Genomic DNA, 21,066 nt, shown 5'->3' with positions numbered 1-21,066 from the left:
TTATTCAGCAAAAATGCATTAAAGTCATCAAAACTGACAGTAAACTTTCTATTCATCATAGAATCCTGAAAAAATGCTTTTCTCAACAATATTATGCAGCATAACTGTGTTCAACATTTATAATAATCAGAAATATTTCTTGAGCACCAAATCAGCACATTATAGAATGTTTTCTGAAGGATCATGTGCCACTGAAGCCTGGAATAATGATGCTGAAAATTATGCTTTCCATTACAAGAATAAATTACAGTACAAATTAATTATGTACATTTTAAAATCTATTCAAATAGAAAAGTTCCTTTAAACTGATCAAAAATACACTAAAACAAGAATACTGTGAAATATTATTAGAAACAAATCCAGAATTTGTAAACCTTTTTCGAAACAAATCCTACCGACCCCAAACTGAATGGTAGTATGTATAGACGTGTGTGTTTGTATAAATACAGTATATATTTATATACATACACACAGTCCACAATCGGAACACAAGACAGTAATACAAGTCTCCTTGAAGAATGACTTTATTGATCATTGAACCAAAGGTACCAACAGATACAATATACTGCACAAGCCAAAGCATGAGATGCCAGAGCACGCACCTTACCCCACAATGATACCTAGACACACACACACCCATACACATTCACACAGAAAGCCTTTCACACACCACTCTGTCCTTTTTTCTCCAAAGTAAACATAAAAGTCAGCAAGGCCGCCAAAATCTCATGTTATAATTATAAGCACTATAAGTTATCCATTTTTAAAATAGATTATTAACATTGCTTTTCTTTTTTCGGTTGCTATTCTTTTTTTAAACTCACTATAGTTTATTTTCATATGTGACAGCATTTGAAATGTACCAACATAGAACTACTTGGCAAATGTGTCTCCATGCCAGTGGATGGAGAGAACGAACCACTGTCAGAATGAACAAAACGAAGCCGAAATCTGAAAGCCGTAGAAACAGAGAGAAAAATAAACCAAAAGTAATATTAGTCACTAGTACAAGTGCTTGAATCTTTTTCATTATTTTTTCAGACATCGACGTTTATAGTAAAGAATGTGCGTCCACTTCGATGCGTTTTCTAACATGTAAAACTAATGGAATTGGCAATGTGTGTCCCCCACCCAAACCCTACACATCCCAGTATCTCTTTCACCTCTCGTTTGAAGAAAACCCCTCTTATGTGCAGCATCTCAACGTCCTCTACAAACAGCATTAGAGTCACACAATCTTAGCTACATATAGCACAGTGCCCATAATGTTTATATATCTATTTCCAACTCATTTTTTGGCTGTTACGCGTCCTGAAATTGTGTTTTTAGACCCTCCCAAGTCCTTTAATACAGATTACAATCTCCACCTTCCATTTATAATGACACCGTGTTCCTCTCATGCACAAATATCATCTTTATGCCTTGCCAAATTAACAAAATGGCAATTGTGAAAGCGCCTCATGGTTTCAGAGTGTGATAAACGTGCTTCTTGGTGGGCAGAGTCAAGTCGTTTGCTCCGCCTTTAAGTTTAGAGTCTGCGCTCCTAGTACCTGAATGAGGTCCATGTGTCATTTCCTGCTCCCGGGGGGCAGTCTGTATCATAAGCCCCGCCTTTCAAGGATGTCTCGGATTCTAAAATCCACCATTTTATTTGTCATTATAAGGTCTGTGGTGTAAGCTCCACCCCCTAGTACAGGGTCAATGTGATAAGCCCCTCCCTCATGCAGAGTAGTCCTAAAGCAGGCTGCCGGGCCAAGAAACGATGGTGAGAGTGATCCGACCCCTCAGCTCCTTGAGCAGGCGGACCAGAGCCGTGTGTGTCATTCCCCAAGTGCTCTTCCCGTTCACCTCCAGCAGGATGTCTCCACAACTAATTTGAAAAAAAGAAAAAGGGATGAAGTTTTAGTATGTTAGGAAGTTTATTAATAGGTGTTCTACAAAAAGCATGGTTTCCGACAATAGTAGACATATACATATTCAAGTGTCTGTACCGTATCCTGCCATCGTTGTAGGCCGGTGTGCCCTCTACGATAGAGCGGATGAAGAAAGACTGGTTACAGTTGATTTCTTCTTGTCCACCCACAATACTGAAACCCAGACTGCCAGATGTGCTCCTGCGGAGGACAATGTCTTTACAGCAGTATAGATGTCTGGAATGGACAGAAAATTCAAGGTTAATTTTATTGTCATTTAGCAGACATTCATAAATCAACAAATTATTCACCAAGGACACTTAAAGGGATAGTTCACCTAGACATCTTTTTTGGAATGGTAACTGATTGAAAGTGACTGACTGTTATTGTCATGTTCTATTGAAATAAAATGAGGGTAAATAATATAATTTCTGGTAACATTTTACATTAAGGTGTAATTCGTTAACATTAGCTAAAGAATTAGGTGCTACTGTATGGACAATACTTTTACATCATTTAATAATCTTGGTTAATGTTAATTTCTGCATATACAGTATTAATATATTTCAAACGTTTCAAGTTGTATAAATTAGCTAATAATATATTTTTTATAATTATTATAAAAAAGAAAAGGGACAGTGATAGTTTAATTTCTGATATACAGTATAAATACTTTTAAACTGGGCTGTTGTTGTTATTATTATTATTATTAGGTATTTTGATTATTGTTAATTTCTGCAAATATATACATACATTTTATTAAATTCCATATACAGTATAGGAATACATTTTGTTTAAATTATATTGTATAAAATATGATTGTATAAAATATTATTATTATTATTATTATTATTGTTATTTTAAAAGAAAAAATGGAAAAACAAGAACAATGTGATTGAGACACTGAAAGCAGTGGGAGAGGAGAGAGGAGAATGAGAGCAGCCGGGTTACCCACAGTGCTGTGTAAAGTATCATTTGCGTAGATTAATAAAATGTTGTTTATTAGGGAAGGCGGGGAAGTCGTGGCCTAATGGTTAGAGAGTCGGACTCCCAATCGAAGGGTTGTGAGTTCGAGTCTCGGGCCGGCAGGAATTTTGGGTGGGGGGAGTGCATGTACAGTTCTCTCTCCACCTTCAATACCATGACTTAGGTGCCCTTGAGCAAGGCATCGAACCCCCCAACTGCTCCCCCGGGCGCGCAGCATAAAAATGGCTGCCCACTGCTCCGGTGTGTGTGTTCACAGTGTGTGTGTGTGTTCACTGCTCTGTGTGTGTTGTGCACTTCGGATGGGTTAAATGCAGAGCACGAATTCTGAGTATGGGTCACCATACTTGGCTGAATGTCACGTCACTTTCACTGTCACTTTCACTTTGAATTTCTGTTTTGTTTGATGCATAGTGCGGTTTCTGAGTATGGGTCACCATACCTGATTTTACAGAATTATCATTTCTGGGTCAACTATCCATTTAAGGGAGTAATATAGGGGTGCATTTCAACTGGAGTGAAGAGAGAAATTCACAATAAATAAAAGATTCAAAAGGAGCTTTTGGATATCTTGGGGAAATAAGTGAGCTTCAAGTGGCAAGCAAGACTGAAAGAATCGATTTGTGCTTAAAGATTTACAGTCTCTGCAAAAATGCTACTGTTTTAGATATTTAAAATATCGAAGGCCAGATATCAACCATGTCTAACAGCTAACAGCATGAAAGCTCAGATTTAAAGTGGACTTCTGTGAAATGAGATGATGTAGAAATGGAGACCAGACAAATGTGTAAAGGAAAGAAAGATGCAGAACTAAGAAAAGTTCAGGGAATGGAAGAGAAAGCTCTATTTAAAGCCGTCACACTCTCAAGCGTCTAAACCTGTTACAGCAGAGAATGTGAGAAGGGCTCTCCTCAACCCTGTCGCTCTCTCTTTCTCTCCTACACACAACTTTCTCAGTTACTATATATATATATATATATTTGTTATATAGATATTTGTGTGACTTCCGCTCACTGTACCTGGGCAGCTGGAGCCAGGACACCCAGAAGGGCGAGTAGTCATCATTAGAGGGGGGAAGTTTGATGTCTCCAGGTGAAGAGGGCAAGAGAGCGCAGGGGGAATGCAGGGATGGCATGCAGTCCAGGGAGCTCTCATTTGGGGGTCTCATTTCTAGTACCCGCAGGACCACCGGGGATGAGGTGTTCTTCAGGTTAGCCACAGCCTCGCTCCGAGTCACACCTGTCAGGTCAACCCCATTCACGTTTAGAAGGATGTCACCTAGAAGACGGGATAGTCACATTACTGTGGGGATCATAGGACCGTAAAAGATCTGTTGTTGCATGGCAGAGTTGTGTTGATTGGAGACAATTCTTTGAGGTGAAGATATGATTTAAATGTATTTTTCCTTAATTTTTTATAAAATAATGTACATACAAGAGTCCTTGTAATTGAATGTAATTGGGGTAATTTTTAATTGCATATTGTTTTATACATTTAATACAGGGTTTCTGCAGGTCCTTAAAAAGTCTTAAATTTAGTTGCATCAAATTCAAGGCCATAAAAGTCTTAAATGCTAAAAGAAATTCTTAATTGTGATTTCAAGAGGTCTTAAAATTTGGTGTATGGAAAGACCAGAATTGCAATATGGCTTGATGTGACCTTTAAACTTAAAAAGGTTCTGATTTCATTGATTAAATAAATAAACAAGCGATGCCTTAAATTGATCAAAAGTGAAAGGAAAAGACATTCATAATGTTTCAAAATATTTTCAAATAAATGATATTCTTTTAAACTTTCCATTCATTAAATAATCCTCATGTATCACAGTTTCCACAAAAAAAGCAGAACAACAGTTTCCAACATTGATAATAGTGATGAATTTCTTTTTAGTTTATTTTATGATGGAAGTTCTATTTTGAATATAATGTAATGATAATTCACAGTATTAATGTTTTTCTGTGTTTTTTTGATGCAGCTGCATAAATGCAGCCTGGGTAAATGCAGATTTTAAAAACATATTTAAAAAATCTTACTGACCCCAAATTTTAGGTATATACAAGATTATTTTTAATAAAATACATTGTTTATTTTTAATAAATTAAAACCCAATGTTGATAGTTATAACACTAGAGGAAAATACATAATACCTGGTCAAGCATGAAATGCATAGCTGTGTTATGCACAAATATGCAAAGGGTTGTAGTTGTAGTTTATTACTAGCTTACCCACTTTACAGGATGCACTTTCTAAAACCTACTTTCTTCCAAATATCAGACCCTCCTAAAGGTTCTGGCTCAGTTCAAACACTGAGCTTACCACACCTTTGTACAGCATATAAAGACTCAAAGCTTTGATCTTGCATGTGTGTGTCTGTATTTGAAAGATACTTTAAACTAATGCCTCCATACACCAGCCTGTGCATGATCACACTTTCACATGCCTACATACATGTCACATATGACAGAAATAAACCTGAAAAACTTCCATACGCTCAGTCGGAAGCTGATAATTGTGAGTGTGGATGACAGAGACAGATTTAGCAGTATGGCAGGTGTATGAGTGGGAGTGTGTCAGTTTTTTAGTGTTACATGCATGTATTTGCAGAGCTGATGACGGTCATACATATGCAGTAGCAGGTGTGTCTTTGTTTGTGTGTATACTTGCATTCAAGGAGGAAAGATCAAAGGGGCACCTTGGAAACAGGTGTGCGCGCTTTGTCAGATGTGTCTGAATAGGTTAAATACACTTTGTGAGGCTGTACCTTTGCGGATCGAGCCTTCTTTTCCCACCACTCCATTTGGGTCGACGTTGGTGACGTAGACGGGCAGATCCCATCCCCTGCTGCTCATCCCACCTGCAACTGTCATGCCGAGAGAATCATGCGGCTCCTTCAGCAGAGTCACTGTCTTCTCGTAACATGCAGGCTTTTGGCATGAATCCTGAAATGGAGGGACAGGAAATGAGAAAGATTAAGTCACTAAAGTTTCCTTGCAAAATTGTTCGGTTTATGACATTTCTTAATCTATGATCTGGATTCACACTTTTCTGATGCCACAAATAAGAATAATGTCTGAACACATGACTGCCCAAATTGTGTGTGTGTGCTTGTGTGTTTGTAATAAATGTTGAGCTTGCAGGACGCTGTGTTATTGCTGACAGCGGCCAGATTTTGCCTTGGATCCTTTTCAAGAACAACAAACACAGTCGCTAAGTTCTAACTTAATAAAAAGCATTATTAAAGTTCAATAAAAGGGCTGTTTATATTTAGTCTGAGCCTTCGGCTACAGAAAATCAGATCAGGAGTTAGTGTATTGGGCTTATCGCTGGAGAGACTGTGTGTGTGTGTGTGTGTGTGTGTGTGTGTGTGTGTTAGGCCGTGTCTAATTCAGAGGAGTGAAAAGCTTCTGACTATATGCTGCCAGAATGTTTCCACCTCTCCAAGTGTGTAAAAGAGAATTAACAAGAGTTACTGAAGGGACAAAAAGTGATTGAAAGAAAGAGTGAGTGCAAGAGATATAATGTTAGGTTTTGGTTTGTTCTGGTCTGGTTTTATTGGGGTTTTGGGCCATTTGATCCTCATTGCTGTGTGTCAAGGTCAATAAGTCTTTTAAAATAATTTGGACTTTTCATGTCAAAGGTGAGGTTAGTTCAGGCTATAAAATGTCAATAAAATTATGTTTAAAAAGTTTAAACTTTAAAAAGACTTGCAAATAGGAATCCCATCCTATCCAACTGTAATTGTGACTGCACCTTTATTTGTCATTTACACTTAAACCATCAAACCCTCACAAGCTGGTCTGAGAAGCTTTTTCTGCAAGGCAACAGAGAGGAGAGAAAATGACTAACAATGAATTTGTCACTTATTAGAACAAGGGAAGTTGTTAGTGCAGATATTGAGCAGCAGAAAATCCTGTTTAGAAGAAGCACTGAAATCCAGCCTGCCATGGCTGTGTATCTGTTTCCTCCTGCTGGGTTTTCTTCTGTTAATAGGTTTGGAGACGGCTGCCTCAAAGGAGTGTGCGTGTGTGTGTGTGTGTGTGTGTGTGTGTGTGTGTGTGTGTGTGTGTGTGTGTGTGTGTGAGCTGGCTGATTGATTTGATTCTTTGATGTAGAAGTAATAGGCTTTCGGATCTTTTTCCTCAATAAGAGAATGTTCAGTAAATCGGTGCAGAGGGATGGGAAATAAAGAGTGTGTGCGGTTCATGCTCGTGAAACCCACCAGTAAAGTGTGCTCAATATCCACAGGCGAGTAGGGCGGTGGTCCTTCCATGTTCCAGGGCGCTTCCTGTAGGATGTCTGGAGTAGGGATGTGAGTTTGGCGGGACACAATGAAGTGGACGCGGTCCTCGCTCGCCTACAGAACACACAACAGATAGCATTAGTGTCCTGTTTTATGCAATTTTTAGGGATTAAAGGTCCGTTTGCACCAAGGACAATAACTATAACCTTAACTATAAAGTTTTAATAATTGTTCTAATTATGTGAGAATAGGGATGTCCACACCACAATTATAATTATGACATATTAGAATGATTTTGTTGTAATCACTTTCAGATCCTTTTCCTTTTTTCCAGCTGATAAATGCTAAAAACAATGACAGCCAATCATAATCCATCTTGCTGTAAAGAGCCCAAGCATTTAAAGTTGCAGTTTATTATAAGCATGTTACAAAACTACAACATGCTTATAATATCAGAACGGTATTGTGCATTGGTGTGGACATTAATATAGTTATTGTTAAAGTAATCTTTATAGTTATTGTTCTTGATGTGAACAGGCCTTCAGAGAGTTTAATGCATGAGGTTTTAACTAGAAGTGTTAAAGTAACTAGCTTGACAGGGATATTGTATTGTAGAGAGCATTTGATTGGACAAAAATTTGTATAGCACAAGATGAGTCATCAGTATTTATATAAATAGTAAAAGAACAAGTTGAAATTCTGCTTTCTAAAGACTGCTCAGAAATTATGAGATTAATCATGATTATATATTTTTCTATTCACAGGCATAATTTTATGTTTCTTTTTAAGTTTCTGCATTAAGAATTACTATGATTGAGCACTGAAAAAAATTATAGTTTTATATTTATAAATTAAAAAATTAAATATAAAATAGTTTCCTGATAATATTTTACACATTTTTATTTTTTACTGTATAAATTTATCTTATTATATGAAAATATATAGCTATCTTTATATTGTAAGAATGGGCTAAAATGCCAACACTCCAATTTTGATTTCATGGGGCCTTTTGCACTGGTGTTAGGTTGGCTGAATGTTGGCCTAACATTAGCCATCTACTGCAAAAACCTTTCGAACTCCACAGGAGAACAAACAGAGGCCAACAACTTCCCTGAGGAGTGAGCAGTTCAAAAACTGAATTTAAAATTGAAAATAGTTTGTTCATACCCTAGAGAGTGTGTGTGTGTAATGTCTTATTACTCTCCGGACGTCTAGCAAGCACAATTACCAGATGTTGTGATGACAGCCAATGCCCTACAGCTTCAGCTCAGTGTGAATGTGTGATTATAACTCAGAAGTATGTACTTATTAAAGAAAAACTAATATATATGGAGATTTGGGATCCATTCTGCAGTCTGTGTGTATGTGTGAGCTGAAGGAGGGCACGGGCTCTAGTTTTTCCTTCTCTGATTTATTTTTCACCCATTCTGTCATTCCATCTGAGAGCATTGCTGTTTTCTTCATTAACCCTATCTTTTTGACATCCATAGTTTTCGTTTGCTCTCAAGCGCACACACTCACATTGAGAGCCCATGGAGTTCTTGGGAGTTCAGTGCTCTGTCGCTGCCTCTTAAATGAGTGGGTTTAGCTTGTTAACGCCCTAATTGGACTAATTGAATTAGTTTCCTGCCAGCAGTTAATCTATGTCAGAAACTCTTGCTGTGAGCGGCCATCTTGTCTCCTTCGAGAACAATCTGAACCAGACAGGAAGCAGCAAGCTGAATAAAAACATTCAGAAAGACCCATCACACTGAAATTCATATCAAAATCACACACTCACTATACTCTCTTACACACTCTTATATTGTTATGACACACCTCTTACCACCAAGATAAAAATACAATCAAATAAACTGCCACAAACCTTATGTAAGCTCTACATTTTATGCAATACTGCCCAAGGAACACACTGAATTTTATTTGGAGCCATAATAGTTGGTTTTTGGGACCCAGGACTAAGTCTAATCCTGGGTTAAAGTCTAATTATTACCACTTAATGAATGATTCGCTGAATTAGATGCCAATGGTTAGGATTAGAAGGCTTTATAAACATTCATTCTTTTAAATGCTGAAAGGGCTAAGCGATAAAAGTGCTTACTTTTTTTTGATAAATCTCAACCACTTAATTGTTGGTTGTCTGTTGTTTTGATTTTGTTTTGTTTTTTAACAGGCTTTACATAAATTAAGAAATGTTTAATATAGAGATAATGTGTGAACAAAACTTGAAATAATTTTTTTTCAGTTTGGCAAAGCATTGCCAGAAAAGCTTCATATTGATGCTGTGAGTGAACACAGCTGTGAAATTAATGGTTTAATTCAGTTTTGGAAAAAAAAATGTTGGTGAAATTGTACAGCCAAAAGTAACTAAATAATAATGCGCCTCTTAGAATCTGAGAGGATGAAGAAAGACCAAAATTGATTCTCTCACTATTGCACATCTCTTTAAAGGCCATTTAAAGGAGTTTTAACTGCATTTTGGTGATGCAATTTCATTGCAATTTAAGGTTTACTGCATGAATGTCGCTATTGTCAGTTGGACTGCATTTTGCATCTAAGCAAACAAAATCCATGTTGTCTGATGGGCTGTATTTTGCTTTTTAGCATGAACAGCCTGCAGTTCATTTTCATTAATTTACTGTATGCGCACTTTTATCAGGGATTGACTTTGAATTGCATTTGTTTTGAATATTTACACTTTTGATTTTGTGCCGTTGTCACCGTTTCGTCTGTTGGTTATGCACAAGGCTTAATACTCATCACATTACTTTTGGCCTCTCCCATAATTCCACTCACCTGAATAAGCAGCGCAGCATGCTCGGGAGCACAATATCTCAGGTCGTGGCCATTGATGGCCAGAACGCGGTCGTCTACTCTCAGCCTCCCGTCACGGGCGGCCAGCCCTCCCTCCAGCAGGTGGAAGATAAAAATGCCATGCTCATCAGGCCTGCGCACCAGCTTGATGCCCAGCTGTTCATCTGGAGCCCTCTTAACAAGGACCACATGCAGGCTGTCATCCCGGATGGTGGGGGTGTGGGTGGGGAAGGCCTCGGTGGGAGAGTGATGATGGAAATGGTAACGGTGGTGCTGCTCTCGCAGTACGGTCAACCGCAGCAGTGTGCAGGGCTGCTTCAGAGACGCCACAGCATAACAGTGAGGCACATTACTGATGTCTATACCATTCACCTGAAGGGAGGAAAGCATGAGATTATAGAGCAAAATCAAGAGAAATGTATTGCGTTTTTGAAGCTCACACAGTAAAGAATGATTCTAGAAATGCCAGTGTCATGGGTTCAATTCGGAGGGAACTGTCGTCTGCTACTTTAAATGCTTGAGCTCTTTAAAGTAGAATGGATTCTGATTGGCTGTCAGTGTTTTTATTGTTTGCCAGTTGGAAAAAATCATTCTGAAAGTTATTCCAATGATATAGTTCCTCCGTGCCTTTATCATTGTAGTTGTGGTGTGAACTCTGCTATTCACTTAAATGTAGAATGATTTTAAAAACTATATCATTATTATTATAATTGTTTTCCTTGGTATAAATGGACATCAAGTAATTTTGGATGAAAGTGTCTGCAAAAAGCATAAATGTAAATATAAGTAGAGAGAGGACAAGAAATGATAGCAGTGAGGGAAGATGAAAGTGATTCGAAAATGTTCCAAGCCTCATGTTTGTGCATGCATCATTAGGTTATGGCACAGATAACAATAGATACTTTCTGGATTTCTACAATTCTGTGATTTGGAAAAAGACAGAGGTGCTGCAAATGTGTGTCTATTTAAATATTTAAATATTTGATTAATTAGTACTCTCAGCTTTCTCATTTTTAGGGATGCACAGTGTACCGGTATCATTTTGGTTGATCTGCCTTTTTTTTGTATTTACATTGGCTATTTAAGTGCTAATGCTCATTTCCTTTATGTTTACATTTGGATTGGTTTTACCATTGTCTTCCAATTAAAGTTATTATTTAAAAAAAATCAACAACACAGTTAAACAGTTTTTATACTGTACATGTTGTGATGTACAGGTTTTAGTGTTTTATTATTCATTTATTATTAATCTATTAATATGTTGGCCATTTATTGATTAGTAGCCATAACATTAAAATAATAATTTCAAAATTAAAAAGAAGGCTAATCCACAGATTTCCTCTAAAATTAAAATAAATAAATAAATCAGATTTTATCTGGCTATATGCCAGAATCCTCACACAATTCCCCTCTGAACAACAGATGGTGAAGCCCATGACAACATGTGCTATCAAAAACCAGGATGAATCACTCCTACTGTACAATGATGTAACCTCAGATTTAGCACACATACGCACCTTGAGGATCATATCTCCAGGTAGCAGTCTTCCATCCCGAGCGATGATGCCCTCTCTGTAGATGTCCTGAATGAGGATGCGAACCAAAGGTGTCTCATTGCCACCAACAGTGCTAATAGCTAGTGGTTCACAAGGATCTGCCCTTGTGATCTTTATACTGGTGACTTCACCATCAGGGATTAGATGATGCAGCTGAGGTAATGCAAATACTGAGAGAGAGAAAAAGAGAGCATCTGTAATCAGTGATGTCACAGGCTAACCTGTTATCTAGATATACGTGGTCTAACAAATATACACCCATAGTTCATTGCCAGCAAACTTAACAACTGTGTGCCCAACAGACAGGTGTTATGGAGATTTTAGTCCAACATTTGTTACTTCTGTGTTTTGTTGTAACTTTCAAATCTTCATAGTTGGTTTCAGTAAGTACAGTATGCAACTATTTTTGTTACAAAAACAAAATACTAGCACACAACAATTCATATGACAATTACTTTTTATTTTCACTAATCTTTTATAAATCTGAATTCAGTTAAACTTCTCGGTTCTCACTCTGCACAGCCAACCCAATAATCTAGTTCAAACTGTTTAAACTTGCTACCACATCACTTCCTGTGGGAGCTACCATTTTGGTGTGATGTCGGAGGGGGGAATTTAGGAACAGCTGTTTTTTTTTTTTGTTTTTTTTTGCTGATAAATCTCTCTTTCATTAATGTTTCTTGTATTATTTGTTTGGGAAGTTTAAATCTTGTTGTGTTTTGTGTTTATACTGAATTTGAAAACATTTGTCCGTTTATTCCAATTATGTTGGTTTGTCCTGTGGGTGGGACTTCAGCCTATAAATAGGCTTGCTACCTGAATTCACTCAGTTTTGTTTGTGGACTATTCTACACCTTCCAATAAAGCACCAACTTTTGGATTCTGCAACAATTTTTTGCACAGCACATCATTCCCTTTTTTCTACTATAACTGTTTGGCCTTCCTAGACATGGTGTCAGAAGTGGGATTTTCTCACGAGTGAGTGGCATGCATGTAAAAATTACTGCCCTGCTTACATGCCACCCAGATCTAGGAGTCAGCCTGTGAAGAGCACAGGTGCAGATGAGGACCAAGGTGATGCTGGAGGTACTGCAGAGGAGCAAGTGCGGCCTACAGAGGTCCCTGCTACTGGGGGTGATGCTGCCATCACAGCGCTGGCACAGATGTTCCAGTCATTCGTGCATAATCAAAAGGAGGGGGATGAGAGACAGGAGACAGAGGCTGCTCACCGTGAACAAAGTTACAAAGTTCTTAGTCACCAGGTCAAATAAATGCAGCTTGACAGGCAGCGGACAAGCCTTAGAGCTTCAGAAAGGGCTGCTAAGTGGGTGATAGACCACAATCCTCGAATAGCCAAGCTGGAGGACAGCAATGATATTGAACACTACCTTACCACTTTTGAAAGACTTGCAGAGGTGTAACAATGGCAAAGGGGAGACTGGACCATTCATCTTATTCCTTTATTAAGGTAAGGTAAGGCCTGAAGTGTTTTTGTGGCTATGTACCCCTCACAAACCAGAGACTATGACCGAGTGAAAGCCACAATTCTAAAAAAAAAAAAAAATATGAAATCAAGAAGAAGAAAGAAACTGGTTGAGATTACGGTCCCTTAGTACCCCTGCAGAGACCCCTACAGGACTCTACATCCATCTGAAGGACCTGTTCTGCAAATAAGTACACTATGAACAAAGTAACAAGAAGGACACTAAGGAGACACTTGGGCTGGAGAGCAGTACCTGTGAGTGACTTGGGTCAAAGAAAGAGATCCCACCACTGTTGCGCATGCTGTGACACTGGTTAAGGCCTACATCATTGCACGGAAGGGGCCAGGAACTATTCGATATGCTGGTATCCTGCACTATTTGAAAGGGTAAAGAAGGGGTTGGGGGTGGGTTCAAACTCTCAAAGTTGTGCCAACATCTTTACGTCCAGTCATACTAAACCACAAACATTTACCACCATACCCAAGACAACAGTTAAGGGAGAGAGTGTTGTATGTTTTAACTGTGGTGAGCCAGGTCATACTAAGCCCAACTGCCCTCTCAAAGCGCCCAAGACAGCTCGTTTTTTTATGTACCTCATCCAGAATAGTTAAAAGCACAGCCCTATCAGGAGTCAGTCATCACTGTACTGTTAAATGGTAAACCCCTTCCAGCTTTGGTGGACACAGGTTGTTCCCATAAGCTAGTAGAAGCCCAATATATACTTAGATATTCTTGGAGTGAAGAAGACACAGTAACAGTTTGTTGTGTGCATGGGGATAGCACTGAGCTGCCTACTGCTGAGGTTTATATTGAGGTTTGTAATAAATCATATCTGATGAATGTTGGTGTTGCTACCAAGCTGCCCTACCCTGTCCTATTAGGTACTGACTTCCCGGCCCTGGCTGACTTGGTGCAACAGACCGTATGGTGTGGTGTGGTCACTAGAGCCCAAGCCATGCAGCTGGCACAGGAAGACTTTTGTGGTGGAAAACAGTCTTTTGTACAGACAGAGTAAAGAAAGATGGACTGCAGCTGACTGTACCTAAGGCATACAGGAAAGAGGTATTAGAACTTGGGCATTCTATTCCCTGGGCAGATTACTTGGCTTTTATGAAGACATTAATGTGAATTGCCAAAATATTTTACTGGCCAAAGATGTACAGTGAGGTTAAGGAGTTCTGTAAATCATGTCCAGAATTCCAGCTTACTACTGGCCGTACCCCTGCATATGCACCACTCGTACCACTTTCTGTAGTTGACACACCTTTTGAGCGAATAGGTGTTGACATATTAGGGCCTGTGGAGAAGAGTCAGAGAAGGAACAGATTTATCTTGGTCATTTGTGATTATGCTATACCAGGTACCCTGAGGCATATCCATTACAACAAGTCAGAGCTAAGCGAATATCCACTGTACTTTTATGAATGTTTCAACCAGACCCTGAAAACCATGCTGAGGAAGTATGTTTCTGACACAGGTAATGACTGGGGTAAGTGGCTGACATTCCTCCTGTTTGCATACAGGGAGGTACCTTAGGCATCTACAGGGTTCTCACCATTTAAGCTGCTATATGTCCAGCAAGTCAGAGAGCCTTTGGATGTATTGCAGGACAGACTGGGAAGCCACTGATAAACCAGTCAAGAAAATCATTATCTCCTTTGTACATCTGTATCTGCAAAAGACAACAGTTCTTGCATGACAAAACCTCTTGCAGTTTCAAGCACTTCAAAAAGATTGGTACAACTGCATAACCAGATCCAGTACATGTGAGCCAGGTGAAAAGATCTTGTTGTTGTTACCATTGAGCAAGCATAAACTGTTGGCTAGGTATCAAGGCCCCTATCAAATAAAGTGGAAGTTGGGACCTGTGACTTATGAGATAGAGATCCTATCCAGGACCCCGCCCCTGCAAGTCTTCCATGTTTACATGTTAAAGAAGTAGTACACTCGTTCCACACAAAACAGACCCCACATCTAAGGAAGTAACAGAAACAGCCACAGCCTTGTTTGTGAGATCTGTGGAAGGAGAGGAGGAAATGGAGGAACAGTACCTGCCTGGTCATCAGGGCAACAGTTCGCTGAGCCTCGAGCACCTGGAAGATGGATATTTACATTTAGTCATTTTGCAGAAGCTTTTATCCAAAGCGACTTACAATTGGGAGATACATAAAGCGATTCTTCTTAAAAGAGGCAAACAGACACAGGAAGTGCTTGTAATACCAAGTTTTAGACATTGTTCAAATAAGTACAAGCTAGAAAGAGAAGGAATAAATAAAGAGAAAGAGTTTTTTTATTTGTTTTATGATGAAGTCAAGTAGCTTCGAAAGAGATGAGTTTTCAGCTGTTGCTTGAAAATTGTCAAGGATTCCGGATAGGGGTGGGAAGATCATTCCAACAGCCAGGAATGGTAAACGAGAATGTTCTGGAAATTATTTTGTGCCTCTCTGTGATTGTATCACGAGGCGTCACTCACTATTGGATCTCAGACTTCTGGAGGGGATGTAGATTCATAGTAGTGAGTGGAAGTAGGCGGGTACTGAGCCTGTGGCTGTTCTATATGCAAGCATCAATGTCTTGAACTTGATGCAAGCCGCAACCAGTAGCCAGTGCAAGGAAGTAAAGAGAGGTGTAACATGGGCTCTTTTTTGGCCCGTTGAAGACCAGTCATACTGCTGCATTCTGAATCATTTGTAGAGGTTTGATTGTGCTTGATGGAAGTCCAACCAGAAGAGCATTGCAATAGTCCAGCCTAGAAATGACAAGGGCCTGGACAAGTTGTGCAGCATACTTTGTTAGAAAGGATCTGATCTTTCTGATGTTGTGCAATGCAAACCTGCAAGATCGAGCAGTCTTTGCAATGTGGTCTTTGAAGGTCAGCTGGTCATCAAAGGTTACACCAAGATTTCTGACCGAAGTTGATGGGGAAATTGTAGATGAACCTAGCTGGATGGAGAAATCATACTGTAGAGTTGGAGTGGCAGGGAAGATAAAAAGCTCAGTCTTTGCCAGGATGAGCTGTAAGTGATATTCTTTCATCCATGCCAAGATTCCCGCCAGGCAGCCTGAGATCCGTGCAGCTACCATTGGGTCATCTGGTTGAAATGAGAGATAGAGCTGTGTGTCATCAGCATAGCAATAGTAGGAGAAGCCATGTGCCTGTATGATGGGACCCAGTGATGTTGTGTATGTAGAGAAGAGGGGTCCAAGTACTGATGCCTGAGGAACCCCAGTGACAAGTTGATGTGATTTAGATACCTCCCCCTCCCCAAGCCACCCTGAAAGACCTACCAGTGAGATAGGATCCAAAACAGCGAAGTGGAATCCCTGTGATGCCCATTGATGAGAGGGCAGACAGGAGGATCTGATGATTGACAGTGTCAAAAGCAGCTGATAGATCCAGCAGAATAAGAACTGATGATCTGGAATCAGCTTATGCAGTCCACAGGGCTTCCATGACTGACAGTAGTGCAGTCTCAGTTGAATGACCACTCCTGAAACCTGACTAGTTAGCGTCCAGTTTGTTGTGCTGTGAGAGAAACAATGATAACTGGTTGAAAATAACTTTTTCGAGGGTTTTTGCTATAAATGAAAGGAGAGAGACAGGTCTGTAGCTATCTGAAAGTGAAGTGTTTAAAGTAGGTTTTTTGAGCAGTGGGGTTACCCAAGCCTGCTTGAGGACAGACGCAGAAACTTCTACTGTCTCTCCAAACACAACTCTTTATGGAGACAGCTGGCAGGACAGGTGTGATTCACCATTACATCACTCTCAAGGATCCAAACCCCATTCATCAGCCAGTATACCAGGTCCCAGAGAGACTTCTGGCAGTTATGAAGGAAGAGTTGCTGCTGCATGCTTAGATGACATCATCATCTACAGTCAGACTTGGCAAGACCATCTGGATCATCTGAAGGACGTGTTAGTAAGAATTAAGAATGATGGTCTAAACATCCACCCAGACAAATGCACCATAGCTAGGACTGAGACCAAATACCTAGGATATGTGCAGGGACATGGGGCAAAATGTCCACAGGTGGGGAAAGTGGAGGCCATCAAGAATGCAGCCCGGCCGGTGACCAAGAAACAGGTGCATTCTTTTCTAGGTCTTGTTGGCTGGTACAGACAGTTCATCCCCAACTTCTCTGAATGAGCCTTCTCCTCACTGATTTAACTAAAAAGAACAAGCCAAATAAAGTCAACTGGACTGAGAATTGTGAAAGGGCTTTTCAAGACCTAAAGGACTGCTTATGCACAGAGCCTGTTTTACAGAGTCCATACTTTGAATAGACTTTCACAGAGCAGACTGATGCTTCTGAGCATGGTATCAGGGCTGTGTTACTTCAGGAAGGTCAAGGGCAGGTACAATCGATTTCTCAAATCAGCAGGAAACTCCTTCCCTGTGAATCCAGGTATTCTACAGTTGAGAAAGAGTGCCTGGTAATTAAATGGGCATTGGACTCTTTAAGGTACTACCTGATGGGACGCAAGTTCAAACTTGAGACTGATCACAGGGCATTAGCCTGGTTGGGCCGTATGAGGGACACAAATGCTCATATCATCAGATATTTTTTAACCATCCAACCATTTAACTTTGATGTCCTATACACTTTATATGTCCTATAAATTTGTACTGCAGATTATCTCTCTAGGACACCTCTGGTGCCTGAGGTAAGGGGGAGAAATGTCACAGACTAACCTGTTTTCTAGATAAACGTGGTCTTACAAACATACACCCATATCACTTGTACTGTTCATTGCCAGCAAACTAACATCTGTGTACCCAAAAGACAGGTATTATGGAGATTTTTAGTCCAATGTTTGTTACCTCTGTATTTTGTCGTAATTTTCAAATCTTTATAGTTTGTTTCATTAAGTAAGTAACTATTTTTCTACAAAAACAAAATACAGTTCACAAAAAGTCATGTGACAATTACCTTTTATTTTCACCAATCTTGCACATATACTGATACAGTTAAACTTCTTGGTTTTTACTACAACCAAACAAATAATCTAGTTCAAACTGTTTTTTAATGTTGCTGCCACATCACTTCCTGTGGGAGCTACCATTTTGGTGTGATGTCAGAGGGGGGAATTTGTTGATAAATCTCTCTTCTGTTAATGTTTCTTGTATTATTTGGGAAGTTTACATCTTGTTGTGTTTTGTGTGTTTATATTGAATTTGTTTGTAGCAAACTTTTCAGATTATTGCAATTATGTTGATTTGTTCTGTAGGTGGGGCTTCACCTATAAATTGGCTTGCTACCTGAATTCACTCAGTTCTGTCTGTGGAGAGCAGTTAAGTCTTGAGTTGTGTTGTCTTTAAGTTGAGTAGTGTTGCAAAGTTGGGTCAATTGGTTTAGCCAAATTAGCACATTGTGGCAGTTTCATTTCCTTTTTGTACAGTTTTCATTTATATTAGTTTCATCCTCCACTGTAAATATTCTACACCTTCCAATAAAGCACCAACTTTTGGATTCTGCATCAATTTCTTTGCACAACACATCATTCCCTTTTTCTACTCAACTCTCACATGATCATCACTTTCTATGCTACACAAAAAGGGCATCTGTCCAGATCAAAGCAGAGCCAAACATGACTTCAAGCCTTAGAAAATCATTACATCGATCCATTAGAGGAAGCAAGGGGGGGCAAAGCCTTCCCAAAATGTATTCAAGATGAATGTAATCATTTCAGTGATGGAGTTAACATTTATATCAATCATTTATCCACTAACTTGTTTACCTCTGGTATACTATCATTCAAAAATCTGGGGTCAGTAAGATTTAAAAACAATAAATGAATAAATAAATAAGCAAGAATGCATTAAATTGATTAAAAGTTACAGTAAAGACATTTGTTACAAAATGTTTATATTTAAAATAAATATAATTATTTTGAACTTTCTATTCATTAAATAATACATAAAAAATGTATCACCACAAAAATATGAAGCAGTGCAACACTGATAATAATAAGAAATGTTTCTTAAGTATCAAATGAGTCTGAAGGATCATGTGACACTGGATTTTTGATCAAATAAATGCAGCTTTGGTGAGCATAAAATACTTCTTTTCAAAAACCATTACGACCCATAATCTTACGACCCAAAAATTTTGAACAGTAGTGTATATAGTGAAACAAATATATACATGTATAAAATATGTATATTTATATTTTTTTCTTTCATTTTTCTTTTAAATTATTACTACATGAGGAAGAGAAAGATCACTGAAGAATCACTGTTAGAGGAAGCTGACAGTAAGGCTCCACTTATCACTGAACTGACCATGTATGTTCATACTGTAAATGTGTTCATAATATGCATATACATTTGTATTTGTTCAGGGTGAAAAATTCATACTTCACCTGTGTCTGAACAGACTGTAAACTACAGCTAGATTCGGTAACAATCTCTGTGATTTGTCTTTCCTTATCTTTATCCATCCATTCTTTCTCCATTACACACACTTTATCTTGCATCCTCCTGTTCTCCACAATCTGCAGTTTCTCACTTTCAAAGTCAATATTTTCCTCTCATCTCCTCTGATTGCTTGCAGGGAGAGAGAAAGTGAAGCTTATTACTACTGCAACCAGGGTGTTACATAACAAACACAGATGCTTATCAGTATTTTCCTCACTCATTTTCAATCTCCCAAGCACTCTTTTTCTCTTTTGTTTTCGTTCAGAAAGCAACCCTCTCCCTCACCGTTCATCTGTCCAGTCCCCCTGTCCCGACACACTGCTTCATTTCCTTTCTGTCTCCCTCTGACAAGTCTCCTCGGGCTCCATCTGCATTATTAAAGGACCATATGCTACTGCGGGGCTGAGCGGACCCAAACCAGACTGCCACCTTCTGACACTCCCTTTCTCCTTTTACTATACATTGATATTGGTTTAGCATGCTATTGAATGAAATTCATGTTTTATGAGGTGCTATGCAATAATGCTTCATAACAGCACAGTTACACTACACAGTTAGCAATTCTTTCATATTTATAAACATGCTAATTTTATAACACAGTGCATCTAAAAAAAACAGTTTGGTTTGTTGTCCTTAACTGGTTACATTCTGTCTAGCTGCTTACCCAGTTGGTAATATTCTGGTCTAGCTGATCTTCTTGCCAAGCCAAGTTGGTGTTTAGCTGGTCAACCATCTGGATTCCAACTTGACCAGCTGGAAAATGCCCAAATACAATACTTGCAAGACACAAACTTACCCTCAGGTGGTATGTTGGCATTTCTGAGGTTGTCTAGCTCCTCTGTGGTCTCATTGGCCACGGCTGTCCCACTCTTGGTTCTCCTCAGGACACTGAAGGCTCGATTCAGGCGGCGAAAAGAGCGACTACGCACTGACGTTCTGTCAAAGTTGCGATCTGTGAATGAATGTGAGAAGAAACTGAGTAAGAAAGGAGGAGAAAGAAACGTTGCTACTAAACATGCCTGGACATGTCCCTCACACATTATGCTGTCCACTTCCAGCCAATCATAATTGAGCTGGCACACAGTAGCCAATCAAATTGTCTCTCTTTTTTGAGCATCATAATACATTGCACCTGCAGGCCAAGCGATGAACATCTGAAGTAAGCAGCACCTGCTGGTGCTGTATTGTGGACACTGCAGTAAGATTATAACTTCTTTAGGTCAGACGTGAATCAGCACAGAAAGTGCAGGACAGATTCTTCTGCATGTCTGTGTAACTTAAGTCATCAGAGATGAAAGTTTCAGACAAAAATAAAACTACATTATATAAAAGCTTTTAATGTTTCGATACTTCCAAGATTTTTAAACACTACAGGTGATCAGTGGAGAAAATATATAAGACTTACAGAGTGTTTGACAAACTAATGACCCGTTAAGTTTGTTTTATGTTCCTAGAGTCAGTTAATGTTCCAGGAGGAAGTTATTATTATTGTGGGTTTATTAGAAGTTGAGAGTCTGTATCAAAACTAGCTGGGTCTGTAAAGGTTAAAACACTTTTTCTGTCTCATTCCTCAATTCTTTCGGTCTTTCTGTCCTGATGGACAAAGTTCTGACAGAAGCATTGGCCGGATTGGAAGCAGACAGCTTGTTCAGCTGGAGT

The 21,066-nt window shown here is 39.1% G+C and overlaps 1 protein-coding gene across 1 annotated transcript in view; it reads right to left on the bottom strand.

The window, feature by feature from the left end:
* Nucleotides 1-506: 506 nt before the first annotated feature.
* The window catches only part of LOC122144702 (E3 ubiquitin-protein ligase LNX-like), a 43,270-nt gene continuing 22,710 nt past the window's right edge, over nt 507-21,066 (bottom strand). Inside the window, exons 4-11 of the mRNA XM_042755843.1 lie at nt 20,204-20,359; nt 11,466-11,674; nt 9,931-10,320; nt 7,117-7,251; nt 5,659-5,836; nt 3,917-4,175; nt 1,992-2,150; nt 507-1,870 (exon numbers count right to left, since the gene is read on the bottom strand). Of these exons, the coding sequence (XP_042611777.1) occupies nt 1,735-1,870; nt 1,992-2,150; nt 3,917-4,175; nt 5,659-5,836; nt 7,117-7,251; nt 9,931-10,320; nt 11,466-11,674; nt 20,204-20,359 (1,622 nt within the window). The 3' untranslated portion in view covers nt 507-1,734. The remainder of the gene's footprint in view (nt 1,871-1,991; nt 2,151-3,916; nt 4,176-5,658; nt 5,837-7,116; nt 7,252-9,930; nt 10,321-11,465; nt 11,675-20,203; nt 20,360-21,066) is intronic.

Source organism: Cyprinus carpio, unplaced genomic scaffold (assembly GCF_018340385.1).
Source record: "Cyprinus carpio isolate SPL01 unplaced genomic scaffold, ASM1834038v1 S000006753, whole genome shotgun sequence".
NCBI classification, from domain to species: Eukaryota; Metazoa; Chordata; class Actinopteri; order Cypriniformes; family Cyprinidae; genus Cyprinus; species Cyprinus carpio.
This window is presented reverse-complemented; position numbering and strand designations above follow the sequence as displayed.